The 22,639-nt window shown below is 41.9% G+C and overlaps 1 protein-coding gene across 1 annotated transcript in view; it reads left to right on the top strand.

Moving 5' to 3' along the window:
- The first annotated feature begins 3,013 nt into the window (after positions 1 to 3,013).
- Positions 3,014 to 22,639, top strand: part of NEB (nebulin) — a 104,837-nt gene continuing 85,211 nt past the window's right edge. The window contains 20 exon segments of the mRNA XM_039554683.1: positions 3,014 to 8,291; positions 9,001 to 9,106; positions 9,596 to 9,661; positions 13,447 to 13,491; positions 14,458 to 14,703; positions 15,071 to 15,178; positions 15,645 to 15,749; positions 16,050 to 16,154; positions 16,253 to 16,357; positions 16,989 to 17,093; positions 18,142 to 18,246; positions 18,418 to 18,525; positions 18,930 to 19,046; positions 19,679 to 19,780; positions 19,863 to 19,970; positions 20,065 to 20,169; positions 20,534 to 20,632; positions 20,873 to 20,977; positions 21,522 to 21,629; positions 22,130 to 22,441. Of these exon segments, the coding sequence (XP_039410617.1) occupies positions 9,629 to 9,661; positions 13,447 to 13,491; positions 14,458 to 14,703; positions 15,071 to 15,178; positions 15,645 to 15,749; positions 16,050 to 16,154; positions 16,253 to 16,357; positions 16,989 to 17,093; positions 18,142 to 18,246; positions 18,418 to 18,525; positions 18,930 to 19,046; positions 19,679 to 19,780; positions 19,863 to 19,970; positions 20,065 to 20,169; positions 20,534 to 20,632; positions 20,873 to 20,977; positions 21,522 to 21,629; positions 22,130 to 22,441 (2,121 nt within the window). The 5' untranslated portion in view covers positions 3,014 to 8,291; positions 9,001 to 9,106; positions 9,596 to 9,628.

Genomic DNA, 22,639 nt, shown 5'->3' on the forward strand with positions numbered 1-22,639 from the left:
GGGAGTTTTGCTATATCCAAGGGAATGAAATTCTTTCAGCCTGTGTAGCCACCAAAAGAAATCCCCTGCCCCCCTCCTTTGCTGCAGTACCGCAATCACTTGTGTGGGGCTTGGGGAAGTAGTTGTCATAGAACTGCTGGTTAACAAGGTAAACAAGAGAAAACTCTGTATGTGGAGCAAGGAATCACAGAATCATTAGGGTTGGAAAAACCCTCTAAGATCATTGAGTCCAACTGTTCCCCAGCACTGCCAAGGCCACCACTGACCCATGTGCCCACCTGCCACATCCACAGGGCTTTTAAAGCCTTCTGGGACCAGGGACTCCACCACTGCCTGGGTTGGACAGCCCTTTCCATGAAGAAATTTTCCCCAGTATCCAGCCTGACCCTCCCCTGGCACAGCTTGAGGCTGTTTTCTCATCTTGTTCCTCCCCTGCTGTGGGGTTTTCCCTGTCCATCTCTCCCGTGGCAGTTGTGTTTTTGCAGACCATCATCCTTCCTCTAAACCATCAGCTGAGTGTGCTGCTAAACCTCACTCACCTCTGAGCCCGAATAAACGTGATGGAGTAATTTAATGATCTGTTTCACAGACCAGTAACCCCCTAAAGTTAGTGGTTATCTCTTATCTCTTAGCTTTTATCACAGGCACAGCAATTCCGTGCTGTTTCACTGGGCTCCTGCCATGCCTAGGACAGTCTATCTTTAGCCTTGCCTTACTCTATCCTGTTTCTGCTTTTTAAAAATTCCTCCTTCAGTAACTTTGCCGTTGCTGTGTTTTCTGGTATTTCTCCACGGTGGAGGGATGGGTTGTTTTTACACAGAAGGTTTTGCTGGCTTTCAACAGCAGGGAACTTGTGTCATTGTAGGAACAACTTCTTTCAAACTTGAAAATGATTTACTTGATTTGCAGTGTCACAGCCAAAAAAATTAAATACACAAAAATATTTGTCCCATGTTTGTTGCTCAGAAATCTGTGGATTAACAACACTTCTGCAAGAGTTAGATGGGGTTTTTAATCTTTACTGTGCTTTTTCAGCCAAGATATTCTTCTCCAGCACTGAAAAGGTTCAATGTGGTGTAACCTGTGTTAGATCAACGCTGAATTTTCAGGTTGTGAAGGGAATTATTGCATTAAACCCTCCCATCCTTCAGCAGCCCTGATGAGCAGACACCGAGGATGTGCTCCAGATCTGTCACAAGATGCTGCCACATGGAAGGTGAGTTGTCTCCTTCCCTGGAAACCAGTGTGTCCATGAGCATCTCACTCCTGGCATCCGTGGGGTGATGGACTTGCTGAAGGCTGCAGTGCTCGGGGCATCTCTGCCACAGCCAGAGGAACTGTGCAGCTGCTTCTGTCCCTCCACCATCATTATCTCGCTTTATAAAAAGCCCCATGAAGTCATCAGGAGTTCAGCCTCCTGTGGAATGGTTCTCAAAGAAATGAGCTGAAAGTCTGCCAGGCTCTTGGAAATTAATACTGTTTAATGAAGAAAGTTTTCTTCCCTCTTGATCCCTTATTGCAGAGAAAAAGTACATTAAGAAGCCCGGATTCTTGTGGACAGATGAAGGAGACAAAGGTGGAAAGATCTGTGTGTGGGACTGGGTGAGGCTGTGCACAGAGGTGTGTGGGACTGAGGAGGGACTGGGGGGCACCTCCAGCCTTTCTGGTGTGAAGGTGAGGGCAGGACCACGGCTCTCCTTAGCAAAGGTCTAGAGATAAGCACAGACTTGTGGAATCCCAGAATGGTTTGGGTTGGAAGGGGCCTAAAGATAATCAGGCTGCTCTAAGCCCCATCCAGCTTCGCCTTGGACACTTCCAGGGATCCAGGGGCAGCCCCAGCTGCTCTGGGCACCCTGTGCCAGGGCCTCCCCACCCTCCCAGCCAGGAATTCCTTCCCAATCTCCCATCCAGCCCTGCCCTCTGGCAGTGGGGAGCCATTCCCTGTGTCCTGTCCCTCCATGCCTTGTCCCCAGTCCCTCTCCAGCTCTCCTGGAGCCCCTCTAGGCCCTGGAAGGGGCTCTGAGGTCTCCCTGCAGCTTCTCTTCTCCAGGCTGGACACCCCCAGCTCTCCCAGCCCAGCTCCAGCTTTCCCTGGTGTGAGTTATTCAGGTAAGATCCCCATTCATGTCACTGGTGGAGCATCAGTGGGATCCGTTCAGTTTGCAGGAGTTTCTGCTGGCTCAGGAGCTCCTGCAGGTTACCCCACTGAGGATGCCTCCTAGGAGAGCATGGCCCAGTGCTAAGTCAGTTAGGGGAGGTAATTTGTGATGTTATCATTCCTTATTGTGATTAAATGCCCCTTTATTGATGCAGTAATGAAGCAGGTTTTATTGTCTGGAGCTGCTGCAGAGCAGTGGGAGCCCAGCAGATTCCTTGTGGCTGCTCAGGGCTGTTAATAATAGCGCAGAGAAGAATTACTCCTGGTGGCTGTTGTGCTGGTGACCTAAGTGCTGTGTTAGTGACCTTTCACAGAGCATTCTGCCCCTGGGAACTGCTGCTGCAGAGTATTCCTGGCCATGGCCAGCGAGCAGTCTTAATATTTTATGGACTGCTGCAGGTTTTATTTCAGGATATGAGATACCACTCCAGCAATGCCAGTCAGGAATGTGAAGCACGTTGCCTTTTCTCCTCTCATTCTATAGTCAGAGGTGTTCTAACCTTTCATATAAATATGTTCCTTTTAAATGAGAAAAGGGAAAGAGAAATTGAAAGAAAAAACAAGTCTCAGACACAGGTTTCAGTTTGCTAAAGGCCGTGACATTGGACATGTGACTCTGGTCCATTGCTTGGTCAGCATCCTTCAGGGTGAGGAGACTGAAGGTGCATGGATTGTCTATCAGGGGGAGGATTTGGTTATTCTGGAATTTTTTTAGTAGATTTCTTGAGCTTTGATCTAAATCTCAACCTTCTACAGCAGCTTCTGTGATCTATGGGCAATTCTTGTCACAGCCCATGAATTGCACATTTGATTTTCCATTGACTGTGGGAAACAGGGTGCAGTGTAGGGGAGGGAGAGGGATCGAGAGGTAGTGGGGATCATGATGCCATTTCACTGGAAGCTCCACAAATGAACCCTGCACTAATTGGAAAATCCTTGGAATGGGGAAGACTGATAGTAACTTTCCTTCTTTTGCCCAAGGAGAAAAAAGGTGCAAAGGACTCAATCACATTTTTACGTCAATCACACCTTTGTATTCAGAGTTTGCTCCCTCTTGGGAAGAAAGCATGTCCTTGGTGAAAAAAAGGCATGGAGGCCTAGGGAGTAAATATTGGATTTCTTCCCTTTTCTCACACAGGGCACAAACATCTTTCAGCAGTATCAGGGCAATGGTTGAACTGGAAAAGGCAGCAGAGGCGATTGCAGAATGAAGGTGATGCTCTGATCACGGTTTCAAAGGGACTGTTCAGCCCTGTCCTTTCATCCCAGAGGATTTACAGCAGGGAATGCCTCTGTGTTGTAGCTGTGCTAATCCATCCCTTTGTTGGTGGCTGTTGGGGTGATGTGGAAAGTTGGCAGGGCTGTGCAATGCCACGTGAAACCTTCCTGCTGCCAAGCTTTGTTAGAAATGTGAAGACCTATGAAATGATCTGAGTGTGCTCTGGGATAGAAATGAACCTGGCCTGGGTTATGGATTCTCAATAAATTGTTTCAGCTCAGTTCCATAAGAAACAACAACTCTGCTCTAAATTCCCTGCAAGGAGTTCAGTGAGAAGCCAGGGTAAGGATGCAGGATATGGAAACCAATAGGTTTGAAAAATCCAAGGCAAAATTAAACTGGCACGTTGTGAGAAAACTGGAATGTGCCCTCATGGCAGCAGCACTTTGGGTGCTGGGGTGGGACAGCCGTGTGCAGGCACCTGAGAGGGAGCACCAAGAAGGAATTGTATTTCCTCAACAATAACCCACCCTGGGAAGGGGAGAGCACCATCAGTGCAGTGCAATAAACCAGGCTGCTCCCAGCCCCGTCCAAGCTGGCCTTGGCACTCCCATGGATGGGACAATCCTAAATAGATCAATCTGCTTATACAGTAACATCTCTCGCTGTAGTTGCTGTAACGATTTGCAAAATGGGGCTAATAATGAAAAAGTTTGTCTCTAAAAGATAAAAAAACTGTGTTATTTTACTGCAGAGTAGTGAAGCAGAGACTTGTCCAAAGGGACAAGTGTGGGAGACTGTCGGGTAAGAGCTGAAACTCTGGCTGCCCATCAGGGCTTTTCATTGGCATTTACAGCTGATACTTGTACCTCTGTTCTAAAAATATAAAAGTTTATTTGTCTTATAAATAGCAAGAAGAAGAAAAGATTTGAGGAGAACCTCACCTTCCTTTCCTAGTTTATAGTAACTTATATTATTGTTCCAAAATCTGAGTATGTTGAGTTGGGTGCTGTATCTCAGCTTCCCCCATCAGCTCCCAAATCTGATCAATACAATCAGAGCTGGCTTTGAATTCTTGAGAAGATTTGCCTTTGCTGTATCTTCTTTCTGCTGAGCACCCGTGTCTAAGACCTTGTGGCTGTCTTGGGAACATTAGTAGGGGAGATAAATTAGGCTGTTTGACATCATCTTGTTGATAAATATTTTCTTTTAGGATTCTCAAAGGCCCTAAGTAAAGAACAGGGGAGGCTGTGACAGATGCTGTCATGTGAGGAGAACTCTCCTTGTGCCAATGGCCCCAGTGAATATCTTGTGTCGATATACAGGATCTTTTACACCCTGATTTTATATCTTCACTGTTGGGGGGGTTAAATATTAACCTAATTTTTTGTTTCTATAACCCGCTGGAGGTGCATTTGTTCACGTGATTTCTCTTTGCTTTCTCAAATCTCGTCACGAAAAAGATTCACAAATTGTTGTTCTTCTTTTCAGTTTGGGTTTGTTTGGAATATTTTGGCCCCTTTGAATCTTCTTTTGATTCAGTGTTTGAAACGTTCTGGTGGGACACTTTCAATACTAAAAACTTTGCACCTATACCCAAACAATTTGATCAGTGATGCCACAGTTCCTCCTCTGTCCAGGAACACTGAGAAGCATGAAGTGAATTTTTGGTTTCATACCAATATTCCTTTATTCCTCCTCTTCCAGCAAAGTCTTTTTGAGTCACAGCAGCACAGTGAGTGGTTGGTTTACACACCACACAGCCACTACCTTGTGCTGCTACTCAGCCCATCAGCATCAAAAAATAAACCTGAAAGTAAGACACTGCAGGTGATCTACTCACAGCACTTTGATTCACTGCCTCCAAGTCTATTATTTGTTATGATCTAATACTTTCTACTAATACTTTGAGAAAGAGGATGAGTGGCACTGAAGTAAAAGTGGAATTCTTGTTAGAGCATGTATCCTTTCCTAAAAACTTTTTGTTTGTAAGCCAAAACCAGATCCCTGACAAGGCCTGTGCTCCCAGCCTGGTTTCATGCAAAAGAAAAAAGCTGTAAAAAGGGAGGGATCCGAGGAATAATTGTATATTTAACTTGAAGACAATCCTTTGCATTTGTCTAACCAAGCCTTTCATTTCATATTTTTTTTGTAAAAATGCCCTCCACAGTATTTCCATACACTAAACCAAAAGGTGCTGAGCAGAGGAGCCTTGCAGTGGGGAATGGTGAATGAAGAATGAGAAGGAACTCACTGGTGGTAGTTTAAAAATAGACACAAATGTGGCACAAATATGTATTTAAATGTCATTTTCCAATGATACAATGCTTGTTAAGGCCAGGTGCTCTATTGGTTACGTCAGGAGGTTAAATATAGCACCTGGGATGTCAGGACATTTATCCATCATGCCCTGAGTGGCTCCTGTTGGATGAGCAGGACTGATGGAACTCAATATTTAAATAAGTTAAGGACAAGAAAATATTTTAAGCTTTGAATTTTTGTGGTTGAAATGCAAAACAACATCTTTTTCTGCCCAAGTACTTCTGCAGTGTTCTGGCTTTCGTTCAGAGCTGCTGGCCATGTGCTCGTTTATGTGCCGTGGATAAATCTGGCCTGGTGTGTTAACCTGGGTCAGAGCTGCCAGGCTCCACCTAGGGCACAGTTAATGCTTTTCAAATATTTGTCCCCCAGAAAGTCAAGTTCATATTCTCACAACAAAGTCAAAAGCTGGGCTTGATGATCTTGGAGGTCTTTTACAGCCTTAATGATTCCATGGTTTTATGAATATTCCATCAGAAATCAGAGTCAGACATAAATTTCCACAACAAAGCAATAAAAAAAAGGAATTAATATTAACCACTGGCATTCCTTTTACCTCATACATGTTTGGAACAGGGAGGTTTGGAATCCCCATTCCTGGAGGTGTCCAAGGGAGGCCTGGACATGGCCCTCAATGCTCTGGGCTGGTGACAAGGTGGGCATCGGGCACAGCTTGGACTTGATGGGCTGGGAGGGCTTTTCCAGCCTCAGGGATCCCGGGATTCTCCTTGCCCATGCAATGGCAATAGTTTTGTCAGAGCTGTTCCTTGAGATTTGGAGCTGAAGGAGCAAAGCAGCAAAATGCAGGAATTGAAATATTTTCTCAAGAGACCCAAGAGCACCCTCCTCCCCTTTTTGTACTCTGATGCCAGAACAAAAATCTTATGTTCAGCCTAACTTCTCATTTCATCAATAATCCTTTTGGCTCTTAGCCCCCTTCAGTAATCTCCATGCGTTATTCCATGCTTTTTCCAGCCCTGACCTGTGCTGCTGAAGTTGTGCCATGTTTCACACCAAAGACAGCTGCATTTCAGCAGCAGAAAAAGCGGTGCTGGTGTCTTGTGTGTAATTTTAACTTTGTTTAGTGTCTTTCTAAATAAGATATATCGAACAGCAATGTAAAATGGTCTGAAGATGATGTTCTAGTAATGCAGGGCTTGCAGAGTATCACTGAGGGAGAAATTGTTTGCAGGAACTTCCAAGATCGAGCTGGAAATGACAATAATGAATTACAAGTTCAATAAGGAAAGTTGGCCCTTGACTCCATTAAGGTTTGTTATTGATAATGAAGATGTTACGTTTTGCATCTAATCTACTGAGAAGCAGCACTTGGGAGGAAAATGAGCCTGTGAGTTATTTCTGGAATGCACACACAGAGGATCTGGATCAGAGAGCAGCAGGTTACGCTGAGGTTGCTCTCGAGAGACGCCACCAACATGCTGTGTTAATTTCTGGACAATTTCAAAAGACGTTAAGAAACTGAAACAAACAGAAATCAGATTAAAAGGGGAAGGACTGCCTAGTAAAGCAAAATGTAGAGTAATTGAAAGTGGCTTGCCCAAAGAAGAAAGGGAGGGGTCTGCAGCTCTGGGCAGAGTATAAAATACTTGGCAGTAGTGAATGAGATACGATATTTCATCTGGATATAAATATGAACTTCTGGAAAGAGTTAAGGAAAAAGGTGCCTCTCAAGGACCCCTGACAATAATTTATTGAATTATGTGATCTAGCATGTGAAAAGGGATCAGTGTTGATACTGGCTTTTGAATGCACCTCCCTGAAGAACCAAAGTCAACTCTGTCAGTCGAGTGATCACCTCAGAAGTCACATCTGTTATCATCACCCTGGTTCTACTCCATACATCACGGCGTTCTTGACCTTCCAAAATACCAGGATTGCTCCCCTGTCCCTTAATCTGTTTATCAACTCTTCTTAGACTCCCTTCACCAGGCATGTTGGCTCTTTGTTGGGTTCCCTCCTTGCAAACCATCACTTTTCACATGTTCCTGGGTCTGCGTGTTCTGCTACCGAACATTTTAAAAGTGACAAAAATACTGACACCTGCTTTGCATCAAGGTGAAAAAGCACTTCAGGTGTACTTATGGGTGAAATTAAAGACATCTTTATACTAAAAATTTAGTCTGCAGTGTGGAGTCCTCAAGTTCAGAGATTCTTGAATTTGGATGGTGGTTATTCAGGGACATTATAGGAATGGAATTGCCTCCATCAGTTGAAATTCAATGTTATTATCAACTCTGATAATGTTTTTTCCATTGGAGCTCTCCCTTGGGTTTGCCTGGGGCTCCATCTCAGCCAAGCCCTGGTGAGGTCCAGCCAAGCTCTGGTGTGTTCTGGGTTTCCTGAGGAGCACAGAGGTGCCCAGCTCCCTTTCCCTGATGTTGCTGAGAACAGGTGGCCTCCTCAGGGGTCACCGAGTATATTTAGGGATGAAACTCGAGCGGGCTGGGGCCACATTGGCCGTGTGGGCCACACACGTCATCGGGAGCTGCTGAACCCACTCGCTCTCACCCAGTGCTGCTCAGGAGGGAAGACTGGAGAGCCTTTGCTCCAACGGATATTTACTGGATGTCACTGGTAAGAACATTTTAAATGCATTTCACTTCTTTTCCTTAGAAGAGGCTCTTGAGCTGTTTCCCCATTGTGTAGTTTTTTGGGAGTAGTTGTCGTGCTTTGCCCGTGGAAGTCAGTTTTCTGTCTGAATAACCAGTTGCAGATTGGAGGAGGAGGAAAAGACTTGGCATGGTGTTTAGAAGTCTAACTGAAGGTTATAGCAGTGACAGGTTGAAGAGATACTGTTTATATGCAAACCCCACTTCCTGAGTTCATTCATACACCTTGGCCTACTTTTTCACGTGACTTGTTGCTCATTATTTGAGTTATTCTTAATTTATTTTAATAGTTAACAATACGTTTTTTCCAGTTAATGTTTTGGCCATTTTTCTCAGCCCATTGGGACTAAAAAGGGACAGTATTCAGTGTTCCTATATTTAACCTGCATTACTTGACTTCCCTTGCCTCAGAAGGAATTGCAGTTTAGCCAGCTAAACACAACCACCCCGTCAGTTGGCAGGATTAGCTTACACGGCAAATATCCCTGGACTCAGGAGCAGCTGTTCCAAAGCCTCATCCCCTCCCAACATTAGAAACAGGGCTGCAGACTCTGCTGGAAAATTGTGGCTTTGCCTCACAGCAAAATCAGTGTGTTAATTAATTCGTTCAAAGGTTCTGACACTAATCTGTGCTTTGTACTTCAGCCAACTCTATGGATTTTCATCTTTTCCAGGTCTGAAGAGATAGAAAGAAAAAAGCCACAAGAGCTTAAACAAAAAACCCCAGAGCATCTCTATAGGCTGATGCTGAGAAGACAGAAATTGCCGCATTAACCTAAGGTCACTTAAAAAAATATTTACAGTATTTTTCTACATTATGCTCTTACTATGAATGAACATAGTAGAACATAAAGCTCCCATTCAAACAGGTGCTTGAATGATATAATGAAATAGCATAGAATAGTCACAGAGAAAAGAAAAATACTTCAAATAATACTGTTGTAATGAAACAAATTAAACATAATGTTTCAAGAGATCTCTTTTATTTTCATTGGATTCCAATGTTATAACTGTTATATTTGATTCGGTGTTATAACTCCTGGAATGAAGTATTTGTCCAAAATTGTAATTTTTATCAGTATGTTTGAAACTTAATCCAATGTTTTTCCATAAAAGTCCAAGTAATGCCAGATCCCAACTCTGTTTAGGGTCTGACTAGTTACTAACCATGACCCCAAGTGCTTTATGAGCTTGACTTGTACCTTCTCATGGTACTTTCAGTCATGGGCTAATACTGTTTATTCACATTTTCACCTGCTGTGTGACCAGTGAGTGCGGGAGAGACAGAAGCAAACCCTCAGAATGGAGGAAGAAGAATATGAGGAAGTTGTGGAGGTAAGAAGAAAATGTGAGAGTAGAAATGTTTGCTTCCTGCCTTGTGACTGAATACATTAATCACCTTACTGAGACGCTGCTCAGGAGCATAGGTTGCTGTTTGCTCTCTGAGGATTAGGGGATGATTAGATATCTATTAAATGGTTTCATCAGTAAAACAACAACAACAACAACAGTTGTTCTCAGTGGAGCAAAGTCTCCTGGTTCCTGTCATAGTTTCTCAGTTTAAATAAAGACTGGAACCATCCCACACTCACAGTGCGAGGTTTTCTGATTACTCCCTGCGTAATTATAGATGCACTGGGCCAGCTCTTTTCCCTCCTGGCTTGCCCTCTGTCACCCAATCCATGCTGGAGAAGATGACTTTGGAAGCCCCTTTCTAGCCCTGCCTCTGCAGAAATGCAGCAGCTTTGTGCCACCAGGGGACCACAAACCAATTTAGCCTGAGACGTTGCAGAGATGGAGCCAGATTTAAGTGACAGGACAAGGGGGGAGGACTTTAAACTGACAGAGGGTTGATTTAAATTCGATATTAGGAAGAAATCCTTCCCTGGGAGGGTGGGCTGGCCCTGGCACAGGGCATCCAGAGAAGCTGTGGCTGCCTCTGGATCCCTGGAAGTGTCCAAGGCCGGGCTGGAGCAGCCTGGGATAGTGGAAGGTGTCCCTGCCCATGGCAGGGGGTGGAAAAGAGGATCTCTAAGGTCCCTTCCAACCCAGGGCATGCTGTGATTCCATGATTCTGTGTCTGTGGAGGTGCATCACGGATTAATTTGCCAGTAGGTCATTTAAACTCCCAGTTAGATGCTGAATTATTTAGTCTCAGGAAACTGAATAAAAAATTCCCCAGGTACTGGGCAACCTACAGCTGGAGCCACGGGAACAATGACTTTACTATTGAAACAGTACACGAAATTAACAATATGGTCTCACTTGTTGCATTGCTACTACTCTGAAATTAACTTATGTGTTATGAAATACACAAAGTCTTGCAAAAAATCGCTCAGTGTTTGAGGAAAAGAACAAGAGTATAAATGTAAACATCCTACAACTCGTTGTTACCACTGTGTTCAGTGGACTGTTGATTTCAGGTGCGTGAGGGCATTGCCAGCTTTATATATTTCAAATAGTGAATGAAGTAAAGGCAAATGACTTGCCTGTCAGAGTAGTTAAATGCATTTTGCAAAATAAGTGTCACCACTCATAAAGTGCATTTTAAAGACCTTTTACTACCTAACTACAATGACACCCACCCTTCATTAAATTTCTTATTACCATATTAGTTGTAATTGCCTTTTTGCTTCCTGTGCATTGTGTGCTCTCTGTAATAGATATTTATTTGCTCTCATTGTTTATTTATTCCAACAGGAATTATGGTATTTTAGACTTTTTGTTCACACAGCCCCATTTAATCCTTTGTTTTAAATTTTCAATGACCGCCTTGCTGTAACCACATCCCTTGGGCCGAGGAGGCATTGCTTCAGTAGCTTCCCTTGGGATATTCATGGTGAGATGTTAAATAAAAGAGGAACAACAGCATCTGGTACAATTTTAAGCCTTTCCAGAATTTTCTTAATTCCTCTATCAATCCAAGATTTTAAATCTATGAGTTCTATCAGAAATTCATCTTCTGAAAGAGTAGGACATGATTGTTGACTATTGAGCAATTCCAGGGATTTAAAGATACTATTTTTTAACTTTCTCTGGAATTATGAGCCATTACTTGATGTTGTGGCTGTCTTGGGATGTGCAAAAATCCACAGTGAGCGATACAAACTTTTGCTGCTGAGGGACTTGAGGTTTTGTAGAAATTTTGTAGGAAGTTTGTGGAAGGGTTTTGTGGAGGTTTTGTGGGAGATTTTGTAGAAAGTTTGTGGGGGATTTTGAGGAAGGTTTTGTAGAAAGTTTGTGAAAGGTTTTGTGGAAAATTTTGGAGAAGGTTTTGTGGAAGGTAGGTCCAGCATGGAAATCACCTCAGAACAGCCCAATACATCTTGGAAAGTACGGCTTGGTCGCTTGAATTAACTTTGATGAAGAGCTCTGGGAAAGGGACTTAAATTTTAATGAGAAATTTTTGTAAGTTCAAAGGGTTGTCCGTTCCCGCAGTTGTCGCAAGTGACCCCGAGCAAATATCGCTGAAGAGATTTTCCAACATAAACCCCGCACTTTCCATTTTCCTTTTGTCCAGGTGAAGCACATCCCGCAGGCAGCGGGTGCTGTTCGGCAGCAATGTCTTTAAAATGCTTTTCCCCGTCATTTCTGAGCGGGGCAGGTGCCGCACGCCGAGGCCCCGGCGCTGCCCCCTCAGCGCGGCCGCCATTTGCCGCGGGACGGCGCCACCGCGCGGCCGCGGGCGGGAAGTGGCGGACGGGGAACAAATTTTCCCCGAAATCCGACAAAAACCTCCCCTGGCACAACTAGAGACTGATTCTCATTGTCCTGTCGATTATTCCCTGCGAGCAGAGCCCGCCCCCGGCTGGCCCCTCCTGTCAGGGAGTTGTGCAGAGCCACAAGGTCCCCCCGAGCCTCCTTCTCTCCAGGCTGAGCCCCCTCAGCTCCCTCAGCCGCTCCCGGTGCTCCAGATCCTTTCCCAACTCCGTTGTCCCGGCTGGGAAAGACGCGGTGCTCACAAACAAGTCGGAACTGGTGGGAAATGCAAAGATCGAGGGCTGCAGTGACCACGGGACGATGGAGCTGAAGATCCAGGGAGCAGTGAGCAAGATAAATGGAATTACAATCCCAGATTTTAGAGGAACAGACTTGGGGATGTTCAGGGAAGATCCCGTGGGAAACAACAAAGGGGCCCAGGGTAGTTGTGTGATCCTCCAGCATGATCATCCCTGAGCACGCAGCTCAGCCCAAAGTGCAGGAATCAAACAGCAGGAGGATGGTGTGGAGGAACCCGGAGCTCCTGACTGAGAAAAATCACAAAAAAAAAAAAAAAGAAAAAATACACTGAAGGTGGAAGCAGGAGCAAGCCACTGGGAAGGACCTTAAAGACTTTGCAAACTCCGTTCCTGCATCCATAGGCAATGTTCAGCTGGATTTGGTCTCCAAGAAAGGCAAGAAGATCCAGGGAGCTACTTTGTTCTTTGGGAAGGCTGTGGAGCAAATCCTTCGAGAAGCTATTTTTAAACACATGAAAGACATGAAGGTCGTGTGGAGAAGTGAACCCTGAGTTATCAAGAGCAAAGCATGGCTGATGAACCTCATTAATTTTTGTAATGGGTTCACAGCTGCTGTGGACAAGGGGAGACCAGCGAAGGTTGTGTACCTGGGCTGCTTTAGGGACACCTCCCATTGGGGTTGTATCCCCAAATTTATGAGATGTGGGGGGATAGTGGGCAGTAAAGTGGGTGGAAAATCAGCAGGCTCAGAGTTGTGATCAGCAACAAAGTTTAATGGGCAGTCAGAAATTATTGGTGTCCTTGCAGCATCTGTAGGTAGGAACAACCCTGAGAACAACAGTCATGTTGAAAATCCTGGGGTTTAAGTGCTGATTCTTTTAATGAGGTCATCAGTGTCTTCCCTCTTGTGGGTAAAATTAGATAACAATCTTTCATTGATTGTTTGGGTGATTATTAGTTGAGCAATGCATGGAATAAAAATCCAATCATCAATGCAAAATGTGAACAACAGATATTCAGAACTACCAAATTCAGAATACAAATACAAGCACCTGTGAACTACAGCCCTGCTTCTCCAGACGTGTTTTAAAACAACTTCACAGAAGCTACAATTTGCTGATCTGGCCTAAAAATGATTTTTTTTTTCTCTTTTTTTAAAAGTACTACATTGAGGAGACAATTATTGAGGGGGGTGAGCCACACGAGGTAAGGGTCTTTGTCATGCTGCATGTAGTGCAAAAATGCATGTAATTAACACAGAACACTAAATTAGTGGCCTCTTGTATTCTGAGGTTTAATTTTTCACATTAAACACACAAATATCAGTGAACAATTGCTGCTTAATACTTTATTTTTGCTGCAGTTCCCTGCTGTGTGATGATCTAAGATCAGTTTACATGCATCAGTTCTGTTCCCTTCAGCTTGTGTAATTTCACTGAAAAATTACGGTTTTGCAGATTTTTCATCATGTCACTGGTAACAAATATTTGGGTCACCAAGGAGTGATTGCCATAATTTGAAGTTCTACTTCTAAAACAGATAGAACCCAACTCCCTGCTGTGTTACCATGAAATATTCTTTATGGCATGGGCTTATGCAGAAACAGAAGTTATTAATTGTTTAATTCTTGGTGCGTTTTCAGCTCTGTCTCCTTGACTCTCAGAACTTGGACCTTCCTGAATTCCTTTTTAAAGGCAATTTTTTATAAAGCTAATTGATATGAAATGAAACCTGACACTTATTTGGGTGATTTTTGGAGCACATTTTTTTAGTTGCAATAATTATTTTTAGATGCTTTTCATTAGAATCTTGGTATTAAAATTACTGCTTGCAGCATGACTATGTCGATAAACAAGTATATAAACCATTTAAATTGATTGGAAGTTAATGCATGTAGAGCAGAGGCAGCTGGAGCCCCACTCTCCCAGATCCTCTGGAGAATAATTCCGTGAGTTTGATGCAGGAACCAGCCAGAGAGTTCATTCCTTGTGGAATGTATAGGGAGCATAATGGTTAATCCCAGTAGGAACAGTGTCCCTGATTTTCTGTCTCCATGTGGATCTGGATGAGAGAAGAGCATCCTTTCACCAGCTGGGGAGGGATGAAAAACACTTATGATAATGAACTTTTACAGCTATAAAACGAGTGATTATTCATTTTTTTAATCCCCAGGTGGTCACTGAGATCACTGAGACCATTAGCACAGACTACTCAGGCCCTGAGACCATTAGGACAGACTACTCAGGCCCTGAGACCATCACCACCACCACCACCTACACAGCTGAGCACACCCAGCCCTCTGGGGAGGATGCAGCCCGTCCCATCAGGAAGAGGAAAATCCGCACAAAAGTGGACCCATCCAAGTTTTTGACACCTTACTTGGAACACAGCAATAAAATGAAGGACCTATTCAGCGAGGTAGGTTGTCCCATGTCTCTCAGTTCTTGAGGAACAGCAGCTTTAAAAATATTTTACAGGGACTGTGTGATAGTTACATTGCAAATAACTGAATTTATCAATAATAAGCTCACGGAGAGAATATAATAAATTAGAGGTGATCCAAATCAGGCTAAAGTTAGAGATGGATTTTTTCCTATTGTGTCAGATGGAATAACCTCAGTTGGCTAAAAAAAGCACAAGTGCAAATGTAATTGAGTAATTTTAGTTTATATTATTTAATAATCTGCCCCAAATTCATGTCCTAACCAGATAAATATGGCAATAATTGCTAATACAGTTCTGCCAGAGCTCTAGGAGATGTCTTAATTATTTTATGTTCTTCCAGAACAAGTACAAAGAAAAATTTAGAAAAGAAAAAGGAAAGCCATATGCTTCCACAATTGACACCCCTGAAATCCGGAGGATCAAGAAAGTGCAGGACCAGCTCAGCGAGGTGGGTAACAACTGCATGAGGAAAACAATATTTAGTGAGAAGTAAAGAAGCAAATTAAGTCTTGATTTTAAAGGTTAAGTAAGAAGTGGTGATTCCAACCAAGCTGCTGTCTTGCCGTGGCAATGTGGCTGCATTGGTTTGGGCCCTGCAGCCAGTGTTCACATGGGAATGGCCTGGGAAGTGGGGCTACACTGGGCATCTCTCGTTGTAGAGCGTGGAAGTGCTTTTAGAGCTCTGTGATTACAGAAGGCACCACCTCTAACTTGGATTCCCATCTCTTGAAGCTGTCTCAAAGCTGCATTTCTCCCTCAGTTAATTCACAAAATCCATTTGCTTCCATGGGCTTCATTTCGAGGTTCATTTCGGTTCTGAATGTTTATATGGAGGGTGAAAATGTCAGTATTCTGATTTTTGTTTTAAAAAAAGGACTTTTTCTGTAGAATCAATGAATTTTGTTGTGCTCCAGGTTAAATACCGCATGGCTGGGACAGTTGCCAGAACCATTTGCCACGTGGATGAAAAGGCCAAGGATATAGAACATGCAAAGAAAGTGTCACAGCAAGTGAGCAAGGTGAGTGAGTTCTGACTTTCCCAGCATCAGTGGATCCTGAGGTTACTGATAAGAACAAAGTTTTGAGCTCAGAGTGCTAAAGCAACATTTATACAACAGTTTAGAAGCACAGGGAGGGACAGCAGAGAAGTTGGTAAGGCAAATACACTTATAATCTTAAATATTTCCAGTTGCTCTCTTCAGATGTCACTGGTCTGAGACTTTCACTTTGAAAATATATCTTTAAAGCAGGCAGTTTATTCACAAAAGTAAATATTTCTTTAATGATAGAGTGACCAACTTGCTGATCTTTCCTTCCAGGTATTATATAAACAGAATTGGGAGGAGAATAAGGACAAGTACCTGCTTCCCCCTGATGCTCCAGAGCTTGTGAATGCAATAAAAAACACAGCAATGTTCAGCAAGGTAAGAAAAAATAACCACGGGTCCAAGCAGCTGAAGTGAAAGAAGCTTTCAAAGCCAGAAATTAATTAATAATGAGCATTCTGGCATTTTTCTTGTAGAAACTCTATACTGAAGAGTGGGACGCAGACAAAACCCTGTTCTATCCCTACAATGACAGTCCAGAGCTCAGAAGGGTGGCACAGGCTCAGAAGACTCTGAGTGATGTGAGTATCAAAGCAGATATTTGCATGTGGGTACCAAAGGCTGTTGGGTCGTGGTGTAACTTGGGAGATGTCGTCGACTTTGGTTAGATATCAAAGCTTCACAATGGAACAGAAAATAAAAATGTGTAAGTGTGCACAGATAGCTCTGATAGTAGTGATGTTTCATAGACAAAGCTGTGCTTGATATTAGAGTACAAAGTAGAGCATATTAGAGTATAAATCCATTGGCAATTTGATGCTGGATTAGGAATGAACGAAATAATTAATTTGTTAAATCAGTAAGAGGACCTTGAGTATCTCCCCAAATGCAGGAACTCTCTGGGCTGTCTCTAAGTCCAGTGCACTATTGTGGGTCTGCGAATGTGCCTCTAAAGCAGTGATAAGAAAAGTCAGGAGCTGGTGAGACTGGCATTTGCTGATAGTTAGATACATAGAACTCTTCAACGGGGGAATTCAGCTCTTACTTGAAGGTTTCAGTGAATTTTGCAGATGTTCAGAAGTTCCCTGGTAATACACAGATTGAAAGAGTTCCTGCTGCAGGGGCTGTGGGCAGACCTACCCTGTTAATGTGGTGGTAGCAGAGCTCAGTGCTGTGATGCTCAAGTAAATGTTTATTTCTCCCTATTTTCAGATTGTCTACAAAAAGGGGCACGATGAAAGGAAGGCTAAATTCACCTCTCTGCCAGACCCCCCTGATGTGGAACAAGCCAAGAAGGTGACAAGGCAGCTGAGTGATGTGAGTAGAACATGCTGCCCAAACCTCACTCCTGCAGGTAGAGAGGCAAAAAAGGTACCTAAGGAAAGGGAAAGCAAAAGAAAAAACACACAGGAAGACCAACTTTTGCTGGAGAAAGTGGAACCAAGTTGCATAATCTTGTAAGGCAGAAATAGGATTTCAACTCCATTCAGAATTTAACTATTATGTATTATTTTATTTTATTTATTTTATTGCATATTGAAAATTACCTGCATTTTAAGATTCGAGTTACAGTATTCACTCATGGTGGAGGAACCACTTAGAAAATTGCACTGAACCCGTTTGGAAGGTAAAATAATTAATTTAGAGACAATTTCTTTAATCTTATTTTTCCATAGCTTAAAAGCTAAATTGTCATCAAGAAAATTTTACAACATGGGAAAAAAAAAGGATCATAATTCTTTAAAATTAATAAAATAGTAAGCTGTCTAGGTATCTCCAAAACTATAAAATATAGAGTTTTTTAAGACTATTTTTGGCATATATGTTCTTTAGCAATGTTAAAAAGGCATTGGAGGAGTTTTATTTTTTATGGTGAGTAATGCAGCTGTGGCTGAAAATGCACCTGGAACACTGAGTCAAAACTCAGGTGTTTTGTTGTTAGACAAACTCTTTAAACATTTGATACTTGATTTCTGTGAGCTTGAATAAATAATAGAAATCAAAAATACCAGGTAATTAAAAGGGTTTGCTTATAACCAGTTCCAGCAGCAATACCAGTAAATTCTGACTTAATGGGCAATATCCCAATGTTATGTGGCCAGTGAGAAAACAGAGCTAAAGGAATACATTAGAGATTTATTTATCCTTTTTTAGGTCAGGGAAGGTACTAAGAGAAATGGCTTAGCACTGAAATGGTTTGGCCAAATCATATTTAAGGTGTTTTTTACAATAACTACTAAAATAGTTATAAGGCAGGTGTAAAATATGAAGCAGCTTTAAAAAGACAGCTTTGAAAAATGAATCTCTCAAGTGAAAATGGAGCTGTGTCTTCAGGATTAAATTTTATTGTTTTGTTTCTTTATAGGTTATTTACCATGAGGACTATAAAAACAAAATCAAAGGCAAGTGGAGTCAAACTCCGTGCTATGACGTGGCAGTTGCAAAAATGAATGCAGAGAATCTAAGTATGGTGAGTGAATCCTGCAGAAAATCTTCAACAGCTTTATCCTTGTTTATGTTCATTTGGAAAATACTGATGCTCCATTTGTGGCATTGCTTATTTCCTAAATAATCCATGCTGTAGATGTCTAATTTACAATTAGATGATATGTTGTTTTCTGTCTGTCTCTGTTCCTAACAGAGGAAATACCAGGAAGACTTTGAAAACATAAAAGACCAAATCTACTTCATGCAGACTGAAACTCCAGAATATAAAGCCAATAAAAGAGCTTCAGAGAATGTCAGCAAGGTGAGGGACCTGTGTTCCACCTGTCCAGCTTGGGAACAGTTCTGAACTCACACAAGTTTGTGCTGAAATTGTTTTGTCAAGACCTTGCATGGTCCTTTGCCACCATAACTTAAATAACAAGGGCATTTTTCCTGAAAAGCTGAAGATTACATAGTAAAATAGATTCATCTCACAGAATGGTTTGGGTGGGAAGGGACTTTAAACACCACCCAGTGCCACCCCCTGCCATGGGCAGGGACGCCTTCCACTATCCCACATTGCTCCAAGCCCATCCAACCTTGCCCTGGACACTTCCAGAGATGGGGCAACCACAGCTTCTCTGGGCAATCACACAAGTTAGTGAGTGTTTGGCTTTTAATACTGATTTTTAAAACCTCTTCTTTTTTTATTTTTATTCTTTCAAGTTCAAATACAGAGCAGACTATGAAAAGAATAAAGCTATTGCAGATTATAATGTGCTCCCTGCTACAGAGAACCCATTGCTGAAGCAATTAAAAGCTGCAGGAGATATTCTGAGTGATGTGAGTATTATCAAAGTGCATTTTCAGTCATGTACCAGGAACCAAACCCATCATTTCTTCACAAGGCTTCTCCTTTGGATCTTGTAGTATTTTTAGTTTTGTAGACCCGTATTTGTAATGAGATAGCACCAGCCAGAACAATTCAGGTAAAGAATGATTTCTCCACATCTAAATGTAGCAACAGCAGTGGCACGTGGATAGCTAATTACTGTATAGTTAATTTAGATCCTTATGGATAATGAATCACAAGAGGACAGTTCTTCCCTTACTGTTTGAAGGAATTTCAACTAATGATGATAAAATACCTGGTACTTTTACATATTTTTATATTATGTTCTGGTTATTCACTGTAATGGTCTTCTCAGTTCCTCTTTTATTTGTATGAAAAGACATTGATTCTTTCTCAGTGTCAGAAGTTCAAAACCCATTGGTAAGATCTTTCTGTCTTCTCTTACAAACCTAAAAAGAGTTATTTTAAAAAACCATTGGGAAAACAGTGCCATCTGTTTCTCAGTCCTGTGGGAAAGCTTTTCTTTGGAACCGTTTCACAGTTTTACTCTTGTCATTTTTAACGTGGTGGAGGTGACTTGCAGTGAAATCTCCTGCATGATCTGGTGTTATTTGATTTGCAGAAATTATATAAAGAAGCCTATGAACAGTCCAGAGGAAACAGAATGAATTACTGTGAGACACCCAAGTTCCAGACTGATGCTGCTCTGAAGGACTTTAGTGATGTAGGTATTTCGTTTGGGGTTCATCCTTCAGTACTGACCCTCTTGATTACTTTTGCTTCTCAACTCGTGGTTATTTTGGCAGGTAAAATATAAAGATGCATATCAGAAGAACATTTTGGGACACTACCTGGGCAGCTTTGAGGACCCACATTACAACCACTGCATGCAAGTTGAAGCTATGAAAAGTGATGTAAGTGTGGCAATCGTTCTGTTTTCCCCATCGCTCTGGCCATTCAGACAAAGCTCAGTTGTGGTTCCTTACTGAATGCTCCTTTTGTTTCTAGAAAAATTACAAAGCAGATTATGAGGAAGAAAAGACAAAGTGCTACTTCCCTCAGACCATAACTCAAGAGTATGAAGCAATTAAGAAGTTGGAGCAATGTAAAGATGTGAGTACAGGACAGCAGTGGTTCACCACAGAAAAATTAACCAGGTGATCCCTGGTAACATCAATGATTTTGAATTTGGCCTCATTGCCATGTGACTTTTAAAAACCATATCTATTTTAGGGCCTTTTGTGACATCTAGTGATCAAAACAGATATAGCACAATCCTTTTCATAAGTAAAACCAAAAGATTAGAACAGTAGTACCAAAATGAAGCATGAACCTCAAGCATTCACTTGCTTAAGTCAACATATTTTTAATTTATACTTTAAAAGAACTTAATTTATTAATAATTTTCTTTACTTTATCAACACTTGGAAAATACTTTATATGCATTTTCTACAAATATTTTTTTATCTTCTTTCAGTACACCTACAAAAAGCATCCTGATCAAACCAAATTCACTTCAGTGACTGACTCTCCAGTACAGAAGCAAGCAGAGATCAACAGCAAACAACTGAGTGATGTAAGTAAACTTTGGAAACACTCTGACATTATCAGTTTCTGCCCTGTGCCCACCTTCACTCCATCCTCTGGCTTTAAGAGCACTCCTGAAACAATTGTTTGGGTGAATGTGTGTATTTACAATTTTATTCCAGCCAAAAATCACCTGGAAATCAGATTTTTTTTTTTTTTTTTATATAGTTTTTCAATTCACAGTCTATAAATTGGGCTGCTAAATGTCTTTCTTTATTTTTCTTTGCAGATATTGTATAAATCCAAAGGGGAAGAAATTATTCACAAGTACCACCTCCCTCCTGATGTGCCCCAGTTCATCCAGGCTAGAGTTAATGCCTACAACATCAGTGATGTGAGTATATTTTGCATTTCAACACCATGAAGCTCTCCGCTGATAATATCAATTTTATTGCCTTTGTGATGTTAAATTTTTGGTGGCATTATCAGCTTTCCAGAAATGAGATAAAAACTGACATCTCCCTTAACAGCCTTGGAATTTTAATAGTCTGGCCAGACTGATAAAAAAAATCAGCCAGGCTGCTTTCCCCAGTCCCTGTAGAGCACAAAGCCTGAGCTTGAAGCTAACAGGAAAAAAATTCTGAAGGTTCAGTCAGATGAAAAAGGGTTTTGCTTAAGAAAGGGAAAAAATGCCACTGATAGAGTTGTTCTAAACTAAAATTGCAAAAAATGCTTATGGAGTTCATGAGTATCTTTGTAGTAGATTTATTTATTATAATAGAACTGTAGTTTATGTACAGGTTGAAAATTTTTCCTTGAAATTACATGGACTAAACTGGATATTTTAATTCCTATAGCTATAATAAAACGTGGGCTTAAACTCTTTATTAGAATTGCTATTCCTGACGCCACAAACTCTTCCCTTTTTTCCCTCCAAGGCTAACTACAAAGCAGACTGGAAGAAAACCCTTGCCAAAGGCTATGATCTGAAACCAGATGCCATTCCAATTATTGCTGCTAAAGCTTCTCGGAATATTGCAAGTGATGTAAGTAGGATTTACATCCAGTGGAACGCATACCCCTCCTGCATTTCATTATTTATTATTATTTACCTGTGCTGGAGACCTGTACTCCTGCTTTAGCAAAAGTTTATAAGTGACTCTTCATTCTCCTCTTGAACATCCCTAATTGAATATTGGGATATTGCATTGTTTGGTGAGGCTGTTCAATAATTTATTATTATTATGGTCTTAATTAACAGCAGAATGTCCCTGGGAGTTACAAGCCTGTGTCAGTGACAATGGTGAGGGAGGGCTTCTAGCTACAGACGTGGGTTGAGATATGTACCAGGTGTCAAGACAAGCTGAAAAATCCAATAATCCTCTTCTTTTTTTGACCTAAATAATCCTGTGCTGTTGTAAAAACCATTTATGAGGTTACAGAATGAGCTGCAGTCGTTAGTGCTTTGGAACTCAGTGTTTTAAACCCATCCAAAGTGTGTTTTCTCTTTCACAAGTGGCTAAGGCTGTTCTCCCTTTGTCTCTAGCACAAGTACAAGGAATCCTACGAGAAAGACAAAGGCAAGCAGGTCGGGTTCCGGAGCCTGCAGGATGATCCCAAACTTGTTCACTACATGAAAGTGGCCAAAATCCAATCGGATCGGGAGTACAAGAAGGATTATGAGGTCACCAAGACCAAATATCATGCTCCTTTGGATATGTTCAGCGTGACAGCTGCCAAGAAAGCCCAGGAGGTGGTGACAAACGCTGGCTATAAGCAGCCAATTCACCATTACACCCTCCTGCCTGATTCTGTGAACCTGGAGCTGTCCAGAAACGTGATGCAGCTTCAGAGTGATGTATGTCATCAATAATCAGCTCCATGTTTAATTCTCATAATGACTGTGTGACATCATTAACCTTTTAAGGCTAAAAAATGTATTTATATAATCCAATATATTTTATACTGAATTAGCAGTAGATTGGGATGTAAATGACTGGTCTGGAGCCATGTATTTTCCAAACATTACGAGAATTATGTGTAGCTATTAAGTTCT

This window comes from Corvus cornix, chromosome 7 (genome assembly GCF_000738735.6).
Source record: "Corvus cornix cornix isolate S_Up_H32 chromosome 7, ASM73873v5, whole genome shotgun sequence".
Classification (NCBI taxonomy): domain Eukaryota; kingdom Metazoa; phylum Chordata; class Aves; order Passeriformes; family Corvidae; genus Corvus; species Corvus cornix.